The 27,367-nt window shown below is 41.2% G+C and overlaps 1 protein-coding gene across 3 annotated transcripts in view; it reads left to right on the forward strand.

Annotated features, from left to right (window-relative positions):
• trak2 (trafficking protein, kinesin binding 2) overlaps positions 1-27,367 on the forward strand; it is a 73,643-nt gene that overhangs the window by 9,369 nt on the left and 36,907 nt on the right. For 2 of the 3 annotated variants that reach the window (XM_041200933.1, XM_041200934.1), the window contains exons 2-3: positions 17,875-18,215; positions 24,162-24,356. In XM_041200933.1, coding sequence (XP_041056867.1) covers positions 18,161-18,215; positions 24,162-24,356 — 250 coding nt within the window. In that variant the 5' untranslated portion in view covers positions 17,875-18,160. The remainder of the gene's footprint in view (positions 1-17,874; positions 18,216-24,161; positions 24,357-27,367) is intronic. The other variant, XM_041200935.1, reaches the window with a different exon arrangement.

Consider the following 27,367-nt stretch of genomic DNA (forward strand, 5'->3'; position numbering starts at 1 on the left):
CAAGGTTCTTATTTGTGAATGGGGGGGGCTGCCAAATGGTGAGATATTAAAAGCCACTGTAGAAAACCTTTGTTCAGTAAACTTTGTTATCAAAACATTTTTTCCCACAACTGATCATTAATTAAAATGAACTCCATCCATCACTAGCACCCCCCCCCATCCCATCCAACAATTTGTAGAAGTTCCACTTTGGTAACTGGGCATCAGTGCGAAAGTTTGAATGAGATTTCTCCTTGTTTTTATTTCAAGCTGCCATTCAGCTGCTGAGTGAACTGTCATTCAGGCGGAGTGATGCTGCACTGTTGTAATAATACTGCCACATGAAGCCTACTCTTCAGCAGCACTGTACTGGTGATAAAGTGCTGGTAGTGTCTTGGGCAATGTGGAGACTCTTCTCAAGCTCTCTCATTCCTCTCTACTGCTAGACTCAAAGCATTGCTGGTGGCCAGCATAAAACAGCCAGTGCTGCTGTTGAAGACTGGGCAGCTGATGGCCCAGAATTTGCTGCAACATGCCCCATTATTTAGACTTTTTCCATTACCCTTCAGCTCAATACCTTTTGCCTCCCCACCCCCATTTGTTGAATGCACGAGACGGGGTATCTAGGACCTTGGTGAATGAAGGGAGCAGCAGTCTATTTTTAACAAATGAGATTGAAAGGTTGTGAGAGAAACGGAGGAACAACAGAGAAGGAAACGAGGTGAAATAGTCAGTTTCAGAGAGAAGGAAAGAAAAATTGTATTAAAAGAGAGAAAGACAAAGGTAAAGTAAGAAAAAAATTAATGTGTAACCTTAGTAATCTCTTACAAAAGTACCTGTAGAAATGAGACTCAAAAGTTTCAACTGTTCCATTGTGGCATAGTAGAAAATTAATCTTCTCTTTGAAATAGGTACTTACATGAAGTAACTTTCTGCAGTCAGTTTAATTGGCAAGTTAATGCACAAATGTATCAATTTCTTGAAACTCCCTTGGAGGTTGCAGCTATGCTACCTCATGAGGCTAAAGGAGTAGTGTAAATCTTGCCAGTGACACACATTCCATGAAAAAAACAATTTTTTAAAAAGCCAAGCAATGCAGTGATCCCAATGCTGCCCTGTACAGGCATGCAAATTGCTCAGTGCAACCAGAGTTAAAACACATTGGCTGAGAATAACAGTGAGTTTAATGTCACTGGCTATAGATAATCCGTAAATCGCCCAGTAGTTTGTGGTGGGAAAGAGAGATTCCAGGAATTGGAACGCCAGGAACCGTTCTCATGAATTTTTTCGGGCCCTCTCAAATACCTTCACATCCTTCTTAAAGTGTGGTACCCAGAATTAGACGCAGTACTCCTGTTGAGGCCAAGCCAGTGTTTGTACAGGTTTATCTTTCTTACTTCATTTTTTGTATTCCATGCCCCTATCCATGAAGCCCAGGTTTATTAGCTGCTTTCTCTGCCTGCCTTGCCAACTTTAATGATTTGTGCACATATACCCCCAGGTCCCTCTGCTCCTGACCTCCTTTAGAATTGTACCCTTCATTTTATGTTGTCTTCCTACTAGGATGAACCATTTCACACTTCCCAAGGTACTTCACAAATGGAAGTTGGCAGGGAAAGGGATGCAAGCCATGAAGGAGCGGAGAAAAACCTGGCCAAAAATTATGGTTTTTAAGAAGGCTTGAAAGGAGTGGGGACTGATGGTGAAGTCATGCAGAGAAGGTTAGGGAGAGATTGGAGCCAGTGTCACCAACAGATTCATCACTGGTGAGTTAGAGAGGGAGTTATATTTGGGAGGGGAAAAAAATTAATCAGAGGACTGAAGGATGCCATGGAAGGTGATAACAGACTTGTGGAGATAGGGTGCAGCAAGGTCATGAAGAAATTGGATTAAAAATGAGTAATCCTGATTTATTATTTTGTGGGACTCACAGGCCAGTATAGGTTATTGATGCGGCAAATGTGACTTAGTGTACAGGATACTGGTTGCTGTGTTTTGGCTGGGAAAGTGTTGGAATAATCAGGTCTAGATGTGACAAAGAATGCGTAAAGTTTTCAGTGACAGGGGCAGCAGTGTTGCACAGTTAGAAATCGGCAGTGTTGGTGATGGGACATGGGGTTTAAAACTTGGTTCGGTATCAAAGAGAATGTCAAGGATTCACACAGTTTATTTCAGTCTGAGTGAGTTGCTGGGGAGGGGATTAAACAGTGCCTGGAGAAGGATGCTGAGTGACTCCCCCAGGACTTGGCATTGGGATCATGGCGTTTCTTATATGTAAATGAATTGGACTTGAGCATGGCTTAGTTCTGTGTTGTACAGTTCTATGATTGTAAGGGAATGGAGTTTAAGGTTGCTAGTTTCATCCTTGACTGTCCCTGCAGCATGTGAACAGTGACAGCAGATAGAATATTTCCCTAGCCAGATCATTGGCAATATTTTAAAAACTGTGACTGAAAGAATTTAAATGGAAGGATAATCTGGGGCTGTGGGAGAGGAGCAGATGCAGAGGAGTAACATAAAATGTTGTTCACCTGAATGTGCAGTGCAAAAAAAATTCCATTATATTTCAGTATCCAATTCACTGAGCAAATTAAGACTCAAGCTATCATCCATCACTCTAAACATTATGCACCTATGCTTGAATAAACAACCTTATTCATCACATTATTGGTGAGTAGTACTATTAAGGCGTCCATTTAAGTTGTATGTATTGTAGTTTGTACATTTTAAACAACGCTTGGGCATGAAATATGTTAAAGTAAATCTGTTGTTGCAATCCCCGTAGAACCCAATAGTTTTTAAAAGATATGAATTTCCCAAAGACTGATGGAAAGAATCTCACAACCAGATTTCACGTTTTAAAACTTTTACAATAGCAAAGAAACTAAAATCAACGTTGCCTACTAAGTAATGTTTAGTCAACTAATGCACTAAACTACAGAAAACGTAATCCTTATTAACACAATTGAAAACCCCAGGCCACGTTTCTACATCACACCACACTTTCAGCAAAGTTGTAGTCTTGTACGTAAAGTCTTAAGTTCCTACCAGCATCAACAGGATCTCTTCTCCCTGCTCCAGCAGGATGAATTTTCCAGTTGCTTTTTTTTTAAATGTCTCTTCAGTTCGATCTTCTGAGCATAACCAAATAGATTTCCAGACTTCTTGGCCTTTAACTCTCCACAAGCCTTGTCTCTTCAAACAGGGAATCCGTCATCACCAACACTCTGTTTGGTGAATAACACATAAACTGTCCTTCTGCTTGGCTTACGGCACCTGTTTTTTGGTATTCCCCAAATCTCTGTCTGACTGACTGACAGAGTATGGGCACAGCAAGACCAGCTGCCACCTCCTTTGTATCCAGGTATTAAAACTTTCAATAAATTTTGACCAGATCACATGGGTTTATCTCCAGGCAGATAGGAGGTCACATTCCCCTTCTCCAAACTACTCCATTTTATCTTGAATTAAAGGAGACAGTTTTAAATATAACCACTGCATAAAGTCGATTGTTCTTAACGTTGCTGATAGATGTATGTGGGCAACTTGAAGGGGGTATGTAATAAGTTAAGTTTTGGAACCTTTGATTTAGGCGAAATTACAACCATCACAGACATGAGAGCATTATATGCAAGAGCAAAATTCTTGAGTGAATTTGGACTTTATGGTATGTATTGTTGAGAACAAATGTTTGGATTGAAAAAGAAAATCAAACCTTTTCAGGTTTTAGAAATGAGAATGATGTGCAAATCAGGGCAGATAACAAGATCAAGAAGGTCAATGGAGGACTTAGTGGACGTATCAAAGATACAAGATGGTAACTGTTGGCTGGACTTGAGGGGAAGGTATGGAAAACAAGATCCTCATTGTCCATTGCAGGGCATGGAAGAGATCAAAAATCAGCCATTATAGTTTGAACAATAAAAGCTGTATGCAGTAAGGACATGCTACCCAAAGGAAGCTGATGAATGTATATTGGAATCATTAGCAAGAAACTAGGTGAGGGTTGGGTGGCAAGCGAAGAAGGTTATTGATCTGGAGAAATTGAGACAGAGCAGAGACCAGAGATTGTTCAGTTGGTGGACAGGAGAGGAAGAATCAGATGGAGTTGGAACATCAATTACTGCATAGATAGAGCAGTTTGAGAGGAAATTAAATCACCTCGGGTATAACCTGAAACACTTCTGGGGACTGAGTGGAATAACAAATTAGTTCCAGCTTTTGTATCTGAATAAACCTTTCATGAGAACTATGTTTATTCTTGGTCTGTGTACTTCAGATGGGTGCGCAAACTGTGAGACATCGGAAACTCTGCATAAGGTAATGAAACAAAAGCGCTACATTGGGGAAGTTACTAACCATTTCAACATGGAGCAAGTCGTCAGTGTTTGTCACTTGAACAAGATCAGTTGGCCGTCCTTATTACTAGAAATAGAACCCAGATCAACAGACCATATTAAGGGCTGTCCCATTGCCTCGTGGGCTGGTGACAGACCAATGTCACATTGTCAGTGTTTACAATAGCCAGCTTCCCATTGTCAGTGTTTACAATAGCCAGCTTCTGCTACACGCAATGTGACTATTTCAGTAATGACCTTTTTGTTCTAAACATCCTGGTTCATATTTGCCTATCCAGTTTTCAAATATAGAAGCTCTGTGTTTTACTAAAACACATAGCTAATTGGGTGCTAATGTAAGCTAGTGGCATGCTAAATATTTTTTAAAACTGCTTTAATTAGAACTAACATTGGGTGTGGACTTTCCCAGTAATATTTGAAGAGTTTCTTGTAGCATGCAGGAATTCTCATTCCCTGATGAAACAGGTTGGAAGGAAGAATGGAGGGGAGGGAATTAAACTGAGTGGCACAATTTTAAAGGCCAGGCAGGAGCAGACACCTGGGGTTCATATACACAAATCTTTGAAGATGGCAGAACAAGTTGTGCTTAAGTGTTTAGAATAAAAACATACAAGTTCCTGGGCTTTATTAATAGAGGCATAGAATTTAAAAAAAAAGGTTTTCTAAACCTTAAGTTACTGGTTATGCCTCAGCTGGGGAATTGAGTCCATTGTGAGCACCACACTTCAGGAAAGCTGCCAGGACCCTGGAGAGAATAGAGGAGATTTACTAGATTTATTCCCATGACGAGGGGCTTTTGTTAAGTGAAGGGACTGTAGATGCTGGGATTGTTCTTCTTGGAGCAGAGGAAGTTATGGGGAGATTTAATTGAGGTGCTCAAAATTGAGAGGTTTACATAAATCAGATAGAATAGAAACTATTTTCACTGGCAAGAGGGTCAGTAACCATAGCACGCGAGTTTCAGCAAATTGTTGGTGGGGGGAGCCAGGAGGAAAGTTAGGATCTAAAATGTACTGCATGAAAGGGTGGTGGAACAGATTGAGTAATAACTTTCAAAAACTTGACAAGTCAAAATATACAGTGCTCTGGGGGAAAAACAGGGGAGTGGGACTTAATTGGATTGCTTTTTCAAAGAGCAGACACAATGGGCTGAATAACCTCCTCCTGTGCCATATCATTCCATGAAATAGTGTTCTGGAAAGGTAAAATACACAAAAACCTGTTGAGAACCAGATATAAATGTGATTGCGTACTAACCCAGAGCCAGCCACCCATCCCCTTTATCACCAGTTTGAAAGTGTACAGTGCAGGATTTGTTTGAACTATATTGAGGCCTATTGAAAATGTTAGCATTAATTATGGAAACGGCAAAATAGTTAGGCTTTGCAGAAGGAAAATTGGCTTACCTTAGGCAGGGCAGCAGGCTTATTTCAAATAACAGCTGTAATACAATCTTTCCATTTAGATTTTCAACAGACTAACATATGCAATGCCTACAGTGGGGCAGGAAAGCTGTATGAGAATCTCAATCACTACTTTTGCATTTATTTGCTCTCACTGTGGATTTGCCTCGTAATCAGTCATACAGCTCTATGAAATAAAGATTGGCATTTGTATAGTAATGTGAGATGAAGTAATTTTTTGAAGTGTAGTCACTGCCAATTTGCCCAAAGCAAACTCCCACAAACAGCAATGTGATGATTACCAGATCTTCTGTTTTAGTGACGTTGGTTAAGGGATAAATATTGATCAAGACGCCACGGTGACCCCTCTGCTGCTGCTTCAAAATAGTACCATGGGATCTTGTACATCCTCGGAGAGGGTAGACAAGGCCTTGATTTAACGTCACGTTCAAGCGATGGTGCCTATGACACTCCTAATAGAAACTAAAAATGCTGGAAATACTCTGCAGTTAGGCAGCATCTGTAGAGAGAGAAAGAGTTAATGTTTCAGGTCTAGGACCTTTCATCAGAATTGGGAAAAGTTAAAGATGTAATAAGTTTTGAATAGAGTGAGTGGGACAAGGACAAAAAGGACAGTGATAGGGTGGAAGATGAGGGATTGAATGACAGAAGAGTTAGTCTTACAGGGTCAAAGGAAATGGTGATGGGGCAAGAAGAGAAACAGCACTTCTGCCTAGAGTATATGTGCTGCTGTTTGAAAGCAAAAGTAAGAGTGAAAAAAAGAGAAGAACCAAAACATGCAAAGAAAAGGAAACAAAATGGGATTACGGTCTGAAATTATCTAACTCAATGCTGAGTCCAGAAGGCTGAAAATGCCTAATCTAAAAATGAGGTGCTATTCCTCTAGCTTGCATTGTACTTCACTAGAACAGCAGCAGGCCAAAGACAGAGATGTCAGTGTGAGACCAAGGTGAAGAAATAAAACGTCAGGCCAGCAGAAGCTCGGGGGTCATTCTTGTGAACTGAATGAATGTTTTATAACAAATTCTGTGATTCTGTAAATCACTTTAATAGTGGCAATGTTCTAATTTAGATACTGCAAGACTTGTGCCCAGATTTTAGTGTTTGTAACTCTACATCTGTCCCCCTTCATCCCAGCAGTAGATTTGTTCAGTTGAGATATTCTCAATATCTCATCCAGGATGTCTCCTGGAATTCCTTCTCTAACAGCACTGTGGGTTTACATACAACATGGACTGCAGCAGTTCAAGAAGATGGTTCACCACCCCCTTCTCACGGGCAATAAATGCTGGCCTAGCCAGCGATGCCCACAGACTTGTGAATGAATAAAAAAAAAATCAAGTCCCATCTGCCTTTTCAGGTGGACAAAAAAGATCCCAGTGCATTACTTTCAATTGAATATATACATAAAACGGTAATTTTCAGGGCATTGGGAAAAAGTGGGGGTTGGGATTAATTCGATAACCCTTTCAAAAAGCCAGCACAGACTCGAGCTGAAAGAGCGCAGAAGGGCGCTGATCATTCTAAGCTGATGTAAATGGGTTTGTCATAAGTGAGCTTCAAGCTACAAAACAAAACCCACTGCTCCCAAGTATGCCTACCTCCTCCCCCAACTAATTCACTCCAGCCTGCAACTGCCAGCACTCTTTGTATAACTCTAGGAATATCACAATTTCCTCCTCTTCATTAAAAATTAAGTATTCTTGCGCCCATTTTCACCCCCACAAACTGCCTCAGAAGTTCTGCCATTTGTTACTTACGAGTGCAATTGAAGCAAAGGGTAATGAAACTTTAGAAGCAGAAAATGCTGAAAAAATTCCAGCAATTCAGTCACCACCTGTGGAGGGAACAAGTTGGCATTTTAAGTACAAGACTTCTCAGAACTGCAAAAAAAAACTGCATTTAAAAATGAACAGGAGTGAAGGTGGAGGGAATGCACACATACACAACAGGGAGAGTGATTTATAAAGTGCTGAAAAGGAAAGCAGGCAATGGTAAGTGGCTGAAGTGATATTAACAAGAAGATATAAAGAAGCATGCTAAAAGTAATTGAAGACCCTTTGAAAGACACAGGATGTGAGAGTAGATGAGGTGGTGGTGAAGGGGAGATCTGATGAGGAAACAGGAGAGGATGACAAAGTGGCACAGAATTGAACAGCCTGAGAAGCTGTTAGCACCAGTGCAACCCATCCCGAGAGCAAGGTATTCTGATGGAGGGTGCCCACCATGTGTGCCAACAAACCTGGTTGGATTTTTTTTTTTTGCCTCTTCCAGTGGAGCTAACGGAATCCTTCTATTTTGAAATTCCTAATTGTTTAGATGAGAAAGTGAACTGGTGCGATTGCCTCATTTGGGATAGATGCACAAACTGATTGTGACCAAGTATTTTTCTTTCTTAATTGTGGCGAGAATTTTGTTGAGATCTCTCTAGATTGTAAAAGCAATGTGTGTTTATCCAAATAGAATAATGGAGAGTGTTGCTGCGGGTTTTCAATGTTACAATGGCTCAAAAACACACATTTTAAAGCCCTGTCTGTCAGAGCTTGACAACGGGCGACTAGTTGGGGGTTGTATGCAAATTTGTGCCTTGGGTCGCAGGATAAGATTACCTTGTAGAAGCAAACCCAAGGGTGAGTGGGGAGGGTTGCCTTCACTTGTACCATCTAGTGCAGCATTTGCAGAGGCCTGAACCCATCCTCAGGACTGATGTATGGCATGTGGGACAGCTTGAGCCCTTTCTCCTTTATTAGAAAGTGCTCATGTGGCCCTGTGCCACCAGGCCCTGACATTTGGAGCTTGTGCTGAAGATGACAACACCAAAGTAACCTGCCAAGTTCACTAAGGCTGGTACCCCTGGAAGACCTAGGGAAAAACACTTGGGGGAAAAATCAAGTTCTTATGGATTCAGCTGACATTGTTACACCCAGAAACAGTGCACAACATCAGGAGCAGAGTTTACTACTGGACCAGTGTCATTGAGTGTTTGAGGACAATGGATCTAATGACCCTTCAATGCATCGGGACACACAACACATTTACTTCACTTTTACATGGTTTGTGAAGGTCTCTTGCAGCAACATCTAATGTTAACATGGCTGTTTTTCAACATGCAAATATCTAACTAGTTTTATTGTAATTACGTTTTTGCACGAGATGAGGTCAGACTAGCTGGGTTAGAGGCTGTCATTCACTTTAGTAGGTGCCTTGTCTCTTTTCCAAGCTGTCTAACACGTGGGGGATGAAGAATGTCTTTGGTTTCGACAGCAGGCAGACTAGTTGGGCAGATGCCTACTGGTAGTTGATATGTAGTATAGAAAGTCCTGAATAAGGAACAAAAAAAATCTCGCATTTTATAGCCTTTTTTGTCTTCAGAATGTTCTGAGCAAGTAGCTCCTGAATTGCAGCTAAACATGACAACCATTTAGCGAGCAGCAAGGCCCCATAAACAGAAATGCAATAACATGTTGGTGGTGTTGACCAGGAGATGAATAAATGTTTATCAGGCACCAGCAAAGTGTCGCTACTTCTCTTCAAATGGTACCGAGGGGTTGTTTTTTGGATCTACCTGAGTGGGTTAGTACATGTGCAGTGAAGTGCCAGCCTAGACTGTGTTCAGTACAAAGTGAAGTTTGAGCATACGACTGTCTAACTTAGAGGTGAGAATGCTACCACTCTATGAAGGCTGACACTTGGGAGAAGTCTTCACTTCATGGTCGTCTTCTATTCTAGAAACGGATTGTTGCTTGAATTGTAAATTGCTATCTTGTCAGTGAATTTCTCTTTGTAGTTTAATTGAAAGGTGTGGATCTGTCTCAAGCAGTAATGATAGAATTATAATATAGTGTGGGTAACACTTAGCTAATTGACAGGACCTAGAATTTAGAAACTTTCTTCTCCAGGTGCTGGGGAGGAATCCTATTTTAGTGTCTAACATCATGTGGACTGAAAAGTTAAATGACTTGATGTGTAGAAATTCTAAAAGTCTAATTGAATAAATCTTAAACACTTTTTAATTGCTTCTTAGTTTTTCAAAGACCATTATTAAAATTAATTGTAATTTTCTTGGGGGAAGGCGGGCTGTAGTTTGTCAGTCCAATCCACTTTTCTAATTCAAATTGATGAGCTGAAATGATTATCTCACAGCCATACTGCTGTACTGTTATATTGCTGTAGTGTAGGCAAATCAGGAAATGAGCTCTCGTTGTTGCCAAACAGGAATTTGCAGCTTCTGCTGCAGTCCATCTGCCTAACCACAGTGCAGGCAAATATATATATTTTTTAAAAAAAAAGACGCCACATATCCTGGCCAGACTGGAGATGATAGGTTGTCAATCACTGCTGTAAGTGACTGGTTTATGACTGATTAATGCATACTCACTTTATAGTATGAAAGTATCCTCTACATCTGCATTTTGCTGGAGAGATAATCCTGTTTTTATCAGAAGACTGTGGCGGTTTTGGTCATGCACTCAGTTTGCTGCAGTTCAGAAACTCTTTAAGCCAAACTCTGTTTACTGAATAAATGCTATTTGCTGTTGGTAAGTCCTGTGCCCCCTTCAACATGATGGCTGACACACTGCTGTCAGCACTTGCTCTGGCCTAAGAAGTTCCTCTTGTGTTGTATCTGATATATTAGCAATAAATGTTACTAATTCTATCATAACAGTGCCCAAAGTAAATTACACATTTGAATTTGACAGTGATGCCAGATTTGCTGATAGTTGCTGTATGGTGCAACTGTTAACAATTCCTAATTTGTGGTGGGCATAATTCCACAGTGTGTTTCAGATTTCTTCAAGTAGATTTTCTCTATTATTTACATTAATGATGCTAGGCCAGGTGTTGTAATTGACACCAATGCAGAAGTTCCTCAGGATAGCGTCCTAGGCCCAACCATCTTTAACTGCCTCATCAATGACCTTCCCTGCATCAACGATGGATGTTTGCAGATTGCACAATATTCACTTCCATTTGTAACTCCTCATATAGTGTCCCTACCAGCTACAAGACCTGGGCAACATTCAGGCTTGTGCTAATAAATAATACCTGTGCCACAAGTGCCAGGCAGTGACCACCTCCAGCAAGAGACTTAAGCACCTCCCTGAACCTATCACTGTCACAATCCAAGTTAATGGAAAGCCACTAATAATGGAGGTCGATACAGGAGCCCCGTATCCATTTAAATACCTAAATGAAGGTTACCCAGCCACTGAATCTGAAGCAGACAACTGCTAAATTGAAGACATACACTGGAGAATCTATACGGGTTAAGAGCACTATCAGTACTTTATAGGCAATGGACAGCTCAACTTCCAGTGATAACAGTGACAGGAGAAGGATCTAGTCTTCTGACTAGTTACAGAAAATCAAGATTGACAGGTCTGAGATATTCCACCTGAGAACAGGAGGAGTTCCTGAACTGCTAAGGAAATACCACAGTGTATTTCGGGATGAGTTAGGAGAATTGAAGGACCTTCACGTGCTGCAAGGATCCCTCAGGTCAGAGTTAGTTCCTCTGGAAAATCATGAAGAGAAAAAAATTGAATTTAGTGCAACTTTGAACAAACCGAAGAAACAGTTGGCAGAGAAGACGCAACAATGTTCAATATTCCGGGAAAAAGTCAAGAGATAAAAGAAAGACTGAAGAGCTGAAGAATCAGCTGAATGAAACAGAAGAGGCATTAGGAGGAAAAGTTGTAGAACTTTCCAAGGTGCAAGTGGATAATGAAGCCATGGATAGCTCAACTACTGAACTGAACCAAGTTAAGACTTCACCAGAGAGAAACTTGGCCGAATGTGAAATTGAAATGAAGGACAAGGCAAAACTTTGCAGCAGACAGAAATCAGATGAGAAAAACCAATTGGCTATGTCTCGAGAACCCTCTCCACAGCCGAGAAGGATTATTCCCAGCTAGAAAAGGAAGGTTCATCAGTGGTACTCGGAGTGAAGAAATTCCACCAGTATTTGCATGGACGATATTTCACCATTGTGTCGGATCATAAACCATTAATGGGTTTATCCAGTGAGGATAAGACCATTCTGCCAATAGCATCAGCAAGAATACAACGTTGGGCTTTGATATTAACTGCATATGAGTACATCTTTATGCACCATCCTGGCTTACATATTGCAAATGCAGACGCACTCAATCGTCTCCCATTACCAGGTAGCATTGCACATGCTCCGGTGCCACAAGAAGTTGTGCTTATACTGAATTTCTGGGATTCTTCACCTGTGTGCGCGAAGCAAATTAGAAATTGGATAAACAGAGATCCAATTTTGTCGAAAGTCATGACCTTGTATTGCAGGGATGGTCCAATTCACCTGTATCTGAAGAGGTGAGACCACTCCATCCCAAAAAAGTTAAACTGTCAAGATGGAATTTTGTTGTAGGGGTCAAGAGTTGCCGCCCCTTCTCAAGGAAGAGAACCACTCTTGACAGAGCTTCACAGTGTGCATCCAGGCATATCGAGGATGAAATTGCTTGCGTGAACAATGTCTGGTGGCCAGACATAGACAGTGACATTGAAAGCATAGTCAAGCACTGTCTCCAGTGCCAGCAACAACAGAAGTTGCCTGTTTCAGTTTCACTGCATCCGTGGGAGTGGCCTAGTCGACCCTGGGTTAGAGATGTAGGACCATTCTTAGGTACCATATTTTTATTGATCGTAGATACACATTCTCAATGGATGGATGTCTACGACACCAGATCATCAACATCGAGCACAACTATCGAAAAGCAACATCCTAGTTTTACTACATATGGCCTACTGGAAATCATAATTTCTGATAACGGTACAGTCTTTACCAGTACAGTTTTGAGATTCATGAATTTAAATGGAATCAAACATATTAAAACCCCCTTACCATCCCTCATCAAATGGTTTAGCTGAGGGAGCTGTGCAAACTTTCAAATCTGGAATGAAGAGATCCGAAGATACTCTAGAACTTCGACTTCCCCATTTTCTTCTGAGTTATCGCACAATGCTTCATTCGACCATGGGTTCAACACCTTCTGAATTATCGATGAAACGCCACCTTCGTACACAGTTAAGCCTGCTGTTTCCAAACTTAGAGAGATAGGTAGAGAGGATTCAGCATTTTCAAAAATTGAATCATAATACCCATAGCAAAGCTCACAGATTCACTGTAGGAGACAGAGTATTTGTGTGCAATTTTAGAAGTGGACCTTGCTGGGTTCCTGGAACCATTGTCTCAGTAATTGGTCCCTTATCCTTCCAGGTAGAAGTGGAACACAGAGTTGTTTGAAAACGCATGGACATTCTTCGGGATAGAGAGTCATTCCAACAACCTACTACTCCACCTTTGATTAACATCCAAGCACCAATCCCTGAGGTGACAGACCGACCTGGAATAGACATGCCAAATGTCTCTGCAAAGTTGCCAAGCCCAGAACTGCCACTTTTTAATGATGCATCTGGTATTGCAGTTCATGATCATGCCGAACCTGTGGGAGAACCTCAATTGGTAGAGCTGCGCCACTCTAACAGAATAAGGAAAGCACCTCAGATACTTGATCTTTAATCACCTGAGTTGTACGTATGTATATGCTGTTGGATATTCAAATATTTTCTGTAAATAGAAACTAAAAAAAAACTAAAAGGGGAGGAAATGTTGTAACTGAAGATACAGCCTCTCCTACTGTTTATCAGGCATCATGTGATGTTCTTGGAGGCTCCTACCAATGAGCCCTATGCATGGGTAATCCGGGGGCTGTGGGGTTACCTGTGGAGGATCCTGTTCAAGCATGTAGCATCTGAAAAGCACTCTGTAATAAAGTTCATCTGTTTCTTGTCTCCAGCATAGCTGTAGTGTGTGCCATCTACAAGATGCACTGCAGGAGCTCACCAAGGCTGCTTCAATAGCATTTTCTCAACTCATAACCTCTACCACCTAGTAGGGCAAGTGCGAGGAAACAGCAGCAGTTGCAAGTTTCCCTCCAATTCTCTCACCATCCTGACTTGGAACTACATTGTCATTTCTTCACTGTTGCTGGGCCTGTTCAGTTCCCAGAGGATTGCAAGCTTGTGTTGAGCTTCAGTGGAAGCGCATCCAGTTTTGGGTTGCTGACTTAGTTCATCTTAACCCCTGGCAAACCCATCACTGCTCTTTGAATAAAGGTTGACACTCATTTAATTTAGTTGAGTTGGGCTTGTCTTAGTTCAAGATGAACAGGCTGAAGTACCTAAAACTGTACTCATTATCTTTCAAGGTTTTAATCATTCTGGGCAAAAAAAAAAATCTACTCCTGGATTTTGGCAAGATGTAACCTTGAGTAATGCTGTGACAATCACTTGGAACTATTTTCTAAATTGAATTTACAATTGGGGAAACTTGTTTGCTTGGAGCTTGGATCCTTGTCTGATACATGCTGGCAGATTGTGCGTTGCGCTGGTTAATCTCAGTCATCCTCTTTACTCGCTCATAATGAAAATGTTGCTGAATTATTCAGGTCAACATCTTGCTAAGCAACTGCCCAGCAAGTATTACACTGATGAATGTCACAGTGCTCATAGCCTCTGTTCTATTACAAATTATTGGGTCAGTGGGGATTTTCAAGATCACAGGGTGTACTTTGTAGCAGAAACTAATAACTGAAGAAGGAGAAGGGTAAGTGTTAGACAGATAGAGACTCACTTTATTTTTTATCTACCCCTATAGATTTAAAACCCTTTCCTTCACCCTCTCTCTCTCCCATTGTAGAGATGTATCTGTCATTGTCTGAGCCTGTTTTGCTGATTTTGTTTTTTCTCATTCCCACTTGTCTCCTTTGTTTTCTAAAATCCAAATTGCTGTCCGTACTGAGCGAACTATCGGAATTTCATGTAATTCCAGCAAAATGCCCTGGTGAATCCACTGACAGAGTAACTATTTCCCCTATAAAAATGGTGCATAAATTGGTTAAAAGCTGTTTATTATTCTGCTTCCCTGATTTTTTTTTTCTTTGGATTTTTGGCCACTTTTATTTTCATTCTTTCCTTAAATTTTCCCTTCCCTTTGATTCTTTGTAAAAGTAATTGTAAGATATGGCTTCCCTTATCTCTAATTCTACCTTTCATTCTTCCTGCTCTATCTTGTGTGTTTTGATTGTGTAAGTTCCACTGGCTGGTGTAATTTTTGTGCTTACTTGATTATGTTCCCATGTTCTGTCTTCTACCTGAGGAGAGTGGGTTTATACTCTCTGGAGTTTAAAAAATGAGGGGTGAAATGTATAAAATTCATAAGGGGATTGACAGAGTTAATGCTGAGACAATGTTTCCCTTGCCTAGAGAGTACAGAACCAGAGGCCATGAGTCTCAGGATAAGGGATCAGCCATTTAGGACTGAGGAGCAGGCCAAATTTCTTCGCTCAGATGGTTGTAAACCTTTGGAATTCTCTACGTTCAGAGAGCTGTGGCTGCTCAGCTGCTGAGCAGATTCAAAGCTGAGATCGATAGATTTTTGGGGCACTCAGGGAATCGAGAAATATGTGGATGGGGCAGGAAAGTGGGGTAGCTGTGAATAGGCTCAAGGTATGGATAGCCTATTAGCCTATTCCTCTTAGTACTTCTGTTTTTTTGACTGTCCATTCAGCATTTTTTTAGTGATGTTGTTTGATGGACAAATATTGGCCAGGTCATCAGGGAGACTTCAGAAGGGTGCTATGGCATTTTTTATAAATTCTTTCACAGGATGTGGGAATCGGTGGCAAGGCCAGCATTTATTGCCCATCCCCAGTTGCCCTTGAGAAGGTGGTAGTGAGCTGCTGCCTTGAACCGCTGCAGTCCATGTGCTATAGGTGCACCCACATTGCTGTTGGGAAAGGAATTCCAGGGTTTTGACCCAGTGACAGTGAAGGAACGGTGATATAGTTCCAAGTCAGAATACTGTGTGGCTTGGAGGTGAAATTACAGGTAGTGATGTTCCCATACATCTGCTGCTTTTGTCCTTCTAGATGGTAGAGGTTGTGGGTTTGGAAGTTACTGTCAAAGGACCCTTGGTGAGTTGCTCCAGTGCATTTTGGAGGCAGTACACAGTGCTGCCACTGTGCATCGGTAATGGAGGGAGTGAAAATTATTTAAGGTGGTGGATGGGGTACCAATCAAGTCGGCTGCTTTGTCCTGGATGATGTCAAGCTTCTTGAGTATTGTTAGAGTTGCAATCATCCAGGCAAGTGGAGAGTATTCCATCACGCTTCTGACTTGTGCCTTGAAGATGGCACAGGCTTTGAGGAGGCAGGTGGTGAGTTACTCGCTGCAGAATCTCCAGCTTCTGACCTGCACTTGTAGTTACAGTATTTATATGGTTAGTCCAGTTCAGTTTCTGGTAAATGGTAACCCCTGATAATGGGGTATTCAGCGTGGTAATGCCGTTGAATGTCAAGGGACAATGGTTAGATTCTCTCTTGCTAGAGATGGCCATTGCCTGGCACTTTCCACCTGAGAGGAGCACCTCATCTGAAAGGAGAGGGTCCAGAGGAGGTTCACGAGAACGATCCCAGGAATGAAAGGCTTAACATATGAGGAATGTTTGAGGACTCTGGGTCTATACTCAGTGGAGTTTAGAAGGACTAGGGGGGATCTGATTGAAATTTACAGAATACTGAAAGGCCTGGATAGAGTGGACGTGGGGAAGATGTTTCCATTAGTAGGAGAGACTAGGACCTGGGGACACAGCCTCAGAGTAAAGGGAAGACCTAGAACAGAGATGAGGAGAAACTTCTTTAGCCAGAGAGTGATGACTCCATGGAATTCATTGCCACAGAAGGCTGTAGAGGCCAGGTGTATTTAAGACACAGTGCATTTTGGAGGCGGTACACAATAGGTTCTTGATTGGTAAGGGGATCAAAGGTTATGGGGAGAACGCGGGAGAATGGGGTTGAGAATCTTATCAGTCATGATTGAATGGCGGAGCAGACTCGATGGGCCGAATAGCCTAATTTCTGCTCCTATGTCTTATGGTCTTATGGCAGCACCTCCAGCAGTGCAGCACGCTCTCAGTACTGCATAGAAGAGTCAGCCTGGATAATGTGCTGAAGCCCCTGGAGAGTGACTTGAACCTGTTACTTTCTGACTCCAGTGCGTGAGTGCTGCCACCGAGCAGGGCTGACACCTAAAGTTTAGGTTAGTGTATCTTCTCAAGTCAGTAGTAGATTGCTTTGTGTCACTTGTAATAGTACAGCTCTATACTGGCCTGAAGACCTGGTGCAAGGGGAAGTTAGTTGAAGCAGGCCAAGAGAAGGGGGAGTGGGAAGGTGGATAAACGGGGGTGTGTGGGATGAAATCAATATTTCAAATACCACTGTGGAATGAATTCCTTGAACTGAAGGTCTGTGAAATATTTGAATAACTACTAGTGAACATGCATCGAATATACTCTAAATGCTTAGCACACAGAACAAAATGCTGGCCAAAAGATGATATGTTTTATGGGGAAATTTGCGGCGAATGTGCCGATAGATATCATTACAGAGACACTCTTAAATTTCTGATTGTGGTACAAAAATGTACATTTTAAAAAAAAATTATTGTTTTGTTTGAAACTATAAGGGTGCGTGTTCATGGATGTCAAAGTGTTGCACAATGCTTGGTGTTGATACAACATGAGACCCAATTGGAGTTAGAATTCATGTTCAGTTTAAATATGCTCAGGCACTCCATTATACCTCTTGGGCACTCTAGACTCACCAGAGGGTTTCTCCTTCATGTTTCCGGAAGATGGATGCTCTAAACTGCAGGATGAAAGCAGGAGCGGAAACTTGTGGATCTGTGGTATAATAGCGACTAAAATTAAATTCCCAAACTTTTCTTTGAATCTGCATTCCTGGTTTATGACATCATTCTCAGTTATATTGCACCCTTTATAGACTCCAATATGTAATTGTGTGGTAGGATTATAGTTACACCATTACTAAAAGCTCACCTTGCTCCTTTTATAAAATGTAAGTCTGATACCACTCAGCGAATTGAGGGTATAATGTAAGAAGCTATCATTACCCACTTGTAATTGTGGCATTAGTTTAACTGCATTAACTTCACTGCCAGAGATGTCAAGTTGCCTGGGAAGATCCAGGAATTCATACTAAGTGCAATACTTTTTGTTTTGGCTGCAGGTTGTATCTGAATACCAGAGGCATCATGCTCATTCTCCCTCCACTTGATCTTCTTGCGAATCTTGATCTCAGCTTTCAATAGCTTCCTTGGTTCCGTCTTAGCTGAATAAGATGAGATCAGCAACAAAGACTTCAACTTGAATCTACGCAGCAATATCAGAGATTCTACCTGACAGTATGCATGTTTCACCAAGGTGATAAAGCTTCTGCTGCCTTGGTGCTAAGTGCTTGAGACAGGGGAAGTACCTTACAAGAGGGAATTTTTCAGGATGCCTTTGGACAAGTAATGCCAGAAAATAAACCCATGAATGTGAATCAAAAAGAGACAGGAAGCATCACTGGTAAGAACAGAAACAAAACTCTGCATTTGAAGAGACAAAACTTAAGCTTGAATTTTTCTTTAGATTATAATATAGGACTTGAATATAATTGCATGTTGCTAAACTCGGCGGCCTGTTAATAACTGGCTTGACCCTGACTTCGAATAAATCAGGGCATCCATGAGACATGAACTTTCATGTCAGGGGATGTTCTTAATGTCATGCTAATGGTTTGCAGGTGTAGCACTAAAGAGTAACACAAGTTTTGAGGTGACTTTGTTTTAATTAAAATATACATTGGTTAGAAAATTGCGCTTACTTCTAGGTGTTCAGTTTAAATCCAGCACAGGCCAATAAGTTTTTTAAAACAAATAAATAATTTCTCTCACTTTGGATGTACAAAATTTTGCTCAAGTCAGTTTGATTCCACGTATAGACACTTCATTGTTGTGGATGGTAAAAATTGCATTGATGCAGTGCTTTATCTTGCCTTCCTGCTTCACATGAAATTTAGGCACCATGTATTTTTTTTTAGAAGTGTAAGCTTCGATTGCCTTAAAATGCCTTGAATAAAACGTTCCCAAGAACTTAGTCACGGAGGATTGGTGAGGGAAGGATGGAGGTTTTTGAAAGACAGTAGAGAGGCAGGAAGGCAGAAGGGCTTAAGGAGAGCATTCCAGAATCTGGGACTGAGACAAAGGAAAATTAAGCAGTGGAAAAGGGATGTGAAAGAGGGTTTAGTGAGGAATGGGTGCTGGATTATGGGGATTATTTGCAGAGATCCGGGGGTGGGAGGGTTAGCGGGGAACGAGGGTAGGTCTGATTGGAGCAGGGGTAGGAGTTGATGCTGGATATGGGTGTGTATGGTGGAATTGTTTTAAGTTGCAGTTTGTGAAGAACAGAAATCGGGAACGAACTAAGCACTACACTGGAATAATCAAATCTGGAGGTGACGAACACAGGGATAGAGCTTTGTCAGTAGGTCATTAGGGGGTGGTTAGATGGGCAGCATTGCCAAAATGGATTTAAGAAGTCTTGATAGCAATGGAAAAGGATATTATTGAGAACCAAGCAGGGTTGGATGACTTTGGTCTTTCCATTGTGGAATTGAAAGACATTCTTGCTCATCCAGAACTTGATGCAGGGTAAGAGATCACAGAACACCGAGATAGTTGAGAAATGGAAGGTATACACAAAGAAAAGAACTGAGCCAATGTTGTGGTAACTTTGACAAAGGGACCACAGGAGTCTCAGGTACAGATCACGATTTGTTTATTCAAGCAATTGCAGGGAGAGAACCATCTCAACACAGCTTGAGATAGCACTCTGCTAAATTACAAGTGTTCAGCATATTTATACATTGTTGGTCACGTACAAGAACAGTTTCCAGATTCCGATCTCGTCAACACATAGGTTTACATTAAACAGACATCTCTGGTACATGCATCGTATGTCCCTGTTTTCACCCAGGCGGAAACCTTCCCTGCTATCTAAGCTGGGAGCATCTGTCCTTCCCCTATCTGTTGAAGTGCACACTTATTCTATGTTATTGCCATCCTCTGACTCCAGTCCGGTTCCCAAAGTCCTGTTGCTTGCAGGCCCTAAGGCTGGGCAAGGTTCAGATGAACCTTCATCTGGTAACCTTTAGCTATTAATGTGCTTGGTAGCACTGGCTGCCTAGAGATCTTAAGTAATTCATTCCCTTTCAATAAATTCTCCCTTACCATAAATTCTTTCTTACTTTCTTCCCCCTAACACCAACATGTTTTCCATTTCTGAATTCAGATTATTTAAGTAGAAACTGATCGGGGTAACTGACGCTGAAAGCTCTATACCTGCGTTCGTCACCTCCAGATTTGATTATTCCAGTGTAGCGCTCAGTCCATTCCCAATTTCTGATCTCTGAGGCACTCCACTCCATATATTCCTGAACTTGACATCTCTTCCCCAATTCTTGGAGTGCTTGACCCCAATGGTAACAATGGAAGAAACTATTGAAGGAGATGTGCTGAGCTTGTTGGGATAGTTAATAATAGAGCCAGTGTAATGGACAGAGGAGAGACAGTACAGGAGACTAGAGTGAGTATCCTGTGCAATATGATAGATAAAGAATTGATGAAATGAGGAAGCAGCAAGTACTAGTTAGGGAAGTGATTTCACATTGAAGAGATATAACCAGTGGAGTGCCAGAGAAATTGATGCCGCATTATAGCATGTTTCCCCAGAACAGAAAGAAGAATTTTTTTAACAAAAGAAGCTTGTACTGCTGAAACCTTAGGTTACAAATTAAATAATTTTCTGGATTGCTGCAATCTCACTTTTAGAGCTTGAAACCTTTTTCACCCCACCATTTGGTTACTGCCTTGTAATTACTCTTAAGGCCTCCAGTATTTAACATATTTGAAAAAGAGGCAATGTAAGGTACATTGGGAATCTCCAAACGGTGGTTATATGTAGCCCCCGAGTCTTTGCAATTTAGGTCTTAAAACCCAGACAGATGAGTTAAATTTGTTTAATTTTTCTCTGGCATGTCCTGTTTTAATTTTTATGGATTTGGAAAGGGCTGTTCGATGTGCTGTTGACCCAATAGTGGATAATCTTCAATCAGTAGACACAAATTAAGGTGGAATTCAGCCTTGTATGTGGCTCTTGAGGTTTAACGGTGAAAATCGATGTAGCCAACGAGGCCAGAATGCTGGAACACCTGTGGTACATAAGAAAGTCACTTAACGGGAGCAGGCCGAGCTTTTAATATTACTCCTGTAGTGGATCCAACTTGATTTCAAGTCAGTCATAACTCGGGAAGCCAGATCACAATCTTGCGGGGGTGTTTGACGTGATCAATAGTGAATGTAAAGAGATTACTCCAGAATAGATACTGCATGCATTCAGCGTAAATGTAATATTGCAGGATATGCCTTTTGTGTCCAGGCAATTGCTTCTTAAAGGCCGTACTCTGAAGTGGACCAGATGGCAAGTTTGCCATAACAGTTATGTGATCCAAGATCTCCTCTTACTTCCCCTAGCAAGTGGGTCAGTGACTGGAGGGGACAGATTTAAAATAATTGGCAAAAGAACTAAAGGCGAAAAGAGCAGAAATTTATTCACACTGGGTGTTAATATCTGGAATGCACTACCTGAAAATGTGCAGTCAAATCCTATAGGAACATTTAAAAGGCAATCGGAGTTGAAGGGGACCAATTTGTAGGGTTGTGGGAAAGAAACCTGTGTGGGACTAAATTCAACAGCTCTTTCAAGGAGCTGGTACAGGCATGACTGGCCAAATGGCCTCCGTCTGTGCTGTAAGGTTCAATGACTATGATGATGGGGTGCGATGAAGTAGAGTAGGAGAAGGCGGGCTTGGCTAAACATCAACATAGGTCAGAATACATTTGCTGAACACGACTGTCATATTTATTTCCTTCTGGTCAATACCCTGGAGTTGCTTTGCATCATTCAATAAACCTCTCTTTAGCTACCTGCCAAAAATAGGTATTCTTGGTAGCTACATCCTAGTGTGTTGAGTAGATGTGGCCATTGCATCCACATCATTAAGTGATACACACTCTTCATTGATGCCTTGAACTTTACACAGAAGTGATTCTCTGTGTGAAGGAAGTGGTGGATATAGAGAGTCTTCAGTAATTAGGTAAGTGCATAGGTTCTGATCAATGCACTTAAATGATAGTCATCCTTTAGTCTCTGGTTATTGAAGGACCGATTCATCTAACTGATTTGAAAGGAATCACTTTGAATCACTGAAATCCACTGCTTTGAAGCTTTAACTCTTTAAAGCTAATTATTTGTGGTGACAATTTGTGTTTGGGGAAGAGGAAAACTTAGTCAGATATATCCTACATATGGAATATTGTGGGAATTATCAGAATTTAACATCCAGTCATTGTCTCTGAATTTGTGATTTTTCAATCTCAAATTTCCATCTACTCCATGTTATAGGAGCACATCCTTACTGCTCTTTAGACAAGTTCAATTGAACATGACTTCAAATATTGCCCTATTTTAATCCATGGTGGCAAAATGGGGAAATTTCTATATATCATGGCATCTAATTTTAAATGGTTAGAATAATTGTGTTATCAAGAGAAGTTCCTATCTCAGTGCTGATCAGCAGCTGCATTGAGGCTCTATCATTAGTATGATTGATGAAGGAAAATTTTCTCTCTTTTGTCTAGAAATCAAGTCAAAAACTTGTTTTTCGTGGTTGGAGCAAGTTTAGTGAAATATTGAAGGAGGTTTGGCTCGTTTCTATGCTGTACATCCCATCAATCCTACAGCTGTGTTTATGCTACACAAAAGCCTCTTCCCACTCTATTTGCTTCATCTCATCATATCCGCCTTTCTTCCTCATGTACTTACCTAGCTTTCCATTAAATGCATCTATGCTATGTTCCTCAACTACTCTATAAGTGGTAGTGAGTTCCATGTTCTCATAACTGAGTAAAGAATGGTGTCCTGAATTTGCTTTTGGATTTATTAGTGACTATATATTACTTACAACCCCTTGTTTTGATCTCCCCAAAATGGAAACATCTCAATCAAATATCTTTGTATTTTTAAAGATCTCTGAGATTATCGCTTGCCTTTTTAAGAGAAAAGAGCCCCTATCTGTTCAGTCTTTCTTGTAAGCTGACACACAGATAAAAGCAATCTTTCTGATTGTCTATTCAGATGAGATTTCAAGAAAGCTAACTTCAAAGATATGTTGTTAACCATAATAAGTTCCCATAATGCGAAATGCTGCCATTTGCTTATGGGTGCCGGCCAGATATCTAACTCCATGGGTTGACTGGGAATGGACTTGCTCGTGTCTAAGATCAGATTGAGAAGGCCTGTGAAACACTTTTTTTAAGCTAGAGTTTACATCACAGATGTAGGCCATTTGGCCCAACTGGCCTCTGCTGGTGCTCACCTTTCACACTAGGGAGTGTTAGGAGAAAAACCTGAAATGTAGAAAGTCCGGTTGTTAAGAGGTATAAGATCCCTTAAAACTTGTTTTATTTTAAATGTTCTCTGTTACTTAACATAATGTGTAAATTCATTTTATCAGTGTTTCCCTTGGATAGTTTTCTTCAAATGTTCACACATGCTGTCAGTACTGCTTGCCATGTACATTGATAAAGTGGGAGAAAATTGAATGAGAATAATCTAGTCAGAAATATAAAAAAAGTAAAAGCTTCTGTAAGTATGTAAAAAGGAAGAGTAGCAAAAGTAAATGTGGGTCCCTTAGAGGTGGAGATAAAATAAATTATATGGCAAATAAGGAAATGGCAGATATTTTCTATCTTCACAGTAGAAAGCAGAAAGACAGACCAGAAGTAATAGGGAACCAAGGTTTTGATGAGAGTGAGGAACTTAACATTAATATCAGTAAAGGAAGAAGTGCTGGAGAAATTGATGGGACTAAAAGCTGACAAATCCCCTGAATTTGATGGCCTGCACCTAGGGTTCTAAATGAATAGCTAAAGAGTTGACGTATACATTAATAGTGATCTTCCAGAATTAGATTCTTAGATTCTGGAACAGTCCCAGTAGATTGGAAAGTAGCAAATGCAATACTGCTATTCAGGAAAAGAGGATGAGAGAAAACAGAAACATCATTTATTGGGAAAATACTGGAATTCATTCCTAAGGAAATGGTAACAGGCTGCTTAGAAAATCATATGATTAGGCAGAGTCAGCACGGTTTTATGAAAAGGAAATTGTGTTGGCAAATCTATTACATTTCTCATACCATATCCCTCCTTAGCTGCTTGCTGTACCTGCAAATGGCATGTTAGCCTCCATTATAAGGGGTTTGGATTACAAGAGTAAGGAGGACTGACTGCAGTTATTCAGAGCTTTAGTGAGACCACATCGGGGGTGGGTGGGGGGGTACTTTAACGTGTGCAGCACAATTATGAAACTGGTCTGATAAACGTGACAAGGCGTCCCTGTTCCTGTTACCAGATGTGTGCAGCAGTGAGGATTTGCCTGAAGTGGAACTCGTGAGCCTGATAGAAGACCAGCTGACCCAGTACCACCTGCGGGCAGACTCGCTTTACTTATATCAGAACAGGGACTGGGAGCAGGTGCCCGAGTACCCTGGCCATGCATCCAGTGAGCTATCTCCCACCCAGGCCGAGGAGACCTTCCGCTACATGAGTAAGTGATCCAGTCATTGAAACCTTTCATTTGAATAATTTATTGTCCTGGAGTTTTTGGTTCGCCGTGAAGCAAGGGCACTCACAGCTGACCTTGAAGGACGCTTGTTGAGAGATCTCTCTGCTGAGAATTTCACCTTTATCGGCATGTAGAGATACAGCAGCTGATTATAGCGTTCTTTACTGGGGATTCCCAGCGTGGAGCAGCAGTGATGTTCAGGCTGTCCAAGCAGCCGATCACATTAGAGGATTTTAACAGACAGAAACAATAAGTAAAAAGCAATGAAATAAAATCACTTGTACATCGAACACATTAAAAATTGGAACATACACATAGGATGAAGGTAGAAACTAACATATTTGGAAAACTTTAAAAAAAAATAAAATTAGCTAAAAAAGATCCACTAGTTGATCAATTAACAGCATTCCAGGGCCGGTTCCATTGTTCATCAAATTTTATTAATCACATCTCAGTTAAAAGCCAGTTACATCTAATTGAACAAGATGTAACTTTTTAAGGGGTTTTAAATGATGATGTGGGACATGAAAGCTGAGCTTATCTCTGAATTTGGTGATTGCTGGCCCTGGGTGTGTCCACAGCACAACCTGTGAAAAACCGCACTTCAGGCTTCCCACACTAATCTAAACATGCCCAACATCCTGAAGTTGTGCCAGTTTCAGGAGGATAATGTTGGTAACCGCTGACTGTTCATTGTTGACCCCTTTCTCCCACCCCCTAAAAAATCTGGTCTATTGTCTCAGTTCAAAAGGCAAACGATCCAATTATCCACCCCAAATATCATGTTTTTGCTTATAAGCTGACCTCCCTGCCCCCACCCTGCACCTTTTCAACTATGGCATGTTATACTCACACTAGTAGTCAGCCTCAATTTTTCACTCCACAAATGGTTGGTACCTTATGACTTGGTGGGTGCAAGGGTTCAAGCTGGCGATATGGGTTGCGTCGCAAAGATGTTTAAGACACCCACACAAAGCAGACGCCCAGTGAACTACAAAGGTGGCGACCACCCATGCCAGCGGTTCACTTTTATGCTCGGCGTATAAGTCAGCTCCAGTTTTTGGAAGGATTTTTTGAAGCTTCAAAGGTCGACTAATATGTCGATAAAAGGTAAGTGTTGTAATCACTGTAATGTAAGCAGCACAGCAACAAGCTCTCGCAAACAGCAGTGTGATAAGGAACAGGTAATCTCTTCCAGTGATGTTGAGGGATAAATGTGGTGCCATGGATCTTTATGCCCACCTGAGAGGGCAGAGGGTGCCTCATTTTAATGTTTCATTTGAAAGACAGCATTTTCGACAGTGCAGCACCTTCTTGGAGTTTTTTTGCTTAGATTTTTTGCACGTATTCAGGATAAGCATTGACACTTGGTAGCTGAAGGGAAGTTGCTTTGCAACCAATTCAAGTGTCTTGACACTTTCTTTGGACCAACTTGGGCCTGCTCTTCATGCATTGGGCCCAACACTTTACCACATCATTTGTTTCATCAAGAAACAACTGAGCTGGTGCAGAATTGACATGTGACTCAAATGTAAATACATTAACATGTTAAACAGCTCATTGAGCACTTGGCTGTTGCATGAAATTAAAAGATGGTCTTAGTTCCTCTAGACTGGCTGCATGAATGTGATTGCATTAAAATGTCAGAAGGTAGGTTTTCAGGGTTGTGAAGGTCATGGAATGTGTTTGGGGTAAATGCCATTTATTGGCACATAACTTGTCTGTGCATGCACTTAGAATTTTCAATATTTCTGGTAAGCCTGAACTTTTAATCATAAATTCTTTGACAGAAGATTTGGGTAAAGTCTTTCTCACCACTTTCAAGATCCTCGCTTCCATTTTTTTTCTTTATTCTTTCATGGGATGTGGGGTGTCGCTGACAAGGTCAGCATTTGTTGCCCATCCCCAATTTCCCTTGAACTGAGTGGCTTGCTAGGCCATTTCAGAGGGAATTTTGAGTCAACCATGTCTTTGGAGTTGCATGTAGGCCAGACCAGGTAACAATGGCAGATTTCCTTCCCTAAAGGACATTCGTGAACCAGCTGGGTTTTTACAACAAATGATGATAATCTCTTGGTCATTGTTACTGACATTAGCTTTTTGAATTCCAGATTTTATTAATTGAATTTAAATTCCACCAGCTGCTGTCGGATTTGAACCCATGTCCGCTAAAACATTAGCCTGGGCCTCCGGATTACTAGTTCAGTGATATTACTCCTATGCCACCGTCTCCATCTCCACCACGTTCTCTTTTGTCGCCTCCTCTGTTTGCTACATAGTCTTTTAACCTAGAATTTTGTTTTGCCATGCTGGTGACATTTTTTGTACCAAGCTGCGTTCTCATTGGAGCAAAACATCTTCAACTACTGATATTTACCGACGACTGGTTGAATTTTTAAAGTATTTAGCTGCTGGTAGCAGAATTCTGCAATCACATTGTGTCTAGTGACCTCAAGTGGTAAGTAAATGCGCAACAAGCCCTTTTTGCAGATTTCTGGAGATTTTTCCACCTCTGGCTGCAGCCTTATTGTGACTGACTGGCTTTCACTCATCCAATCTCCCATATTTATGTGCTCGTGCTACTACATGGGTAATTGATAATTCATGAAAGCTGTCGAATACCCGGTGGTCCTGTGCAAGACTTTGGAATGGAAGAGCTTTCTCACAGACGCCCCTCTTCGTTATGTGATGAAACATTGTTCCTACCTTTGGTGTTTCTCACCCATGCTCTCCATAACACGCTCTGGGAATTATTCTCAAAAGAACAATCTGCTTTCAGGCAGTCTGTCCTTGTGGGTGTTGAGGGGGGTGGTGGTGGTGAGGAAGCGATGGGCGGAATCTTTTCACCTCATTTCATGCCAGAATAGCCGGATCATTTCCTGGTTGTGAACCTGATTCACTGATTTGCACGCCTGGCAGCTGTTCTTGCCCTGACCAAACTATTTCCTGTCAGAGGAAATACTTAGCATTAAAGGGACCACTGCATAGGTTAC

This window comes from Carcharodon carcharias, chromosome 12 (genome assembly GCF_017639515.1).
Source record: "Carcharodon carcharias isolate sCarCar2 chromosome 12, sCarCar2.pri, whole genome shotgun sequence".
NCBI classification, from domain to species: Eukaryota; Metazoa; Chordata; class Chondrichthyes; order Lamniformes; family Lamnidae; genus Carcharodon; species Carcharodon carcharias.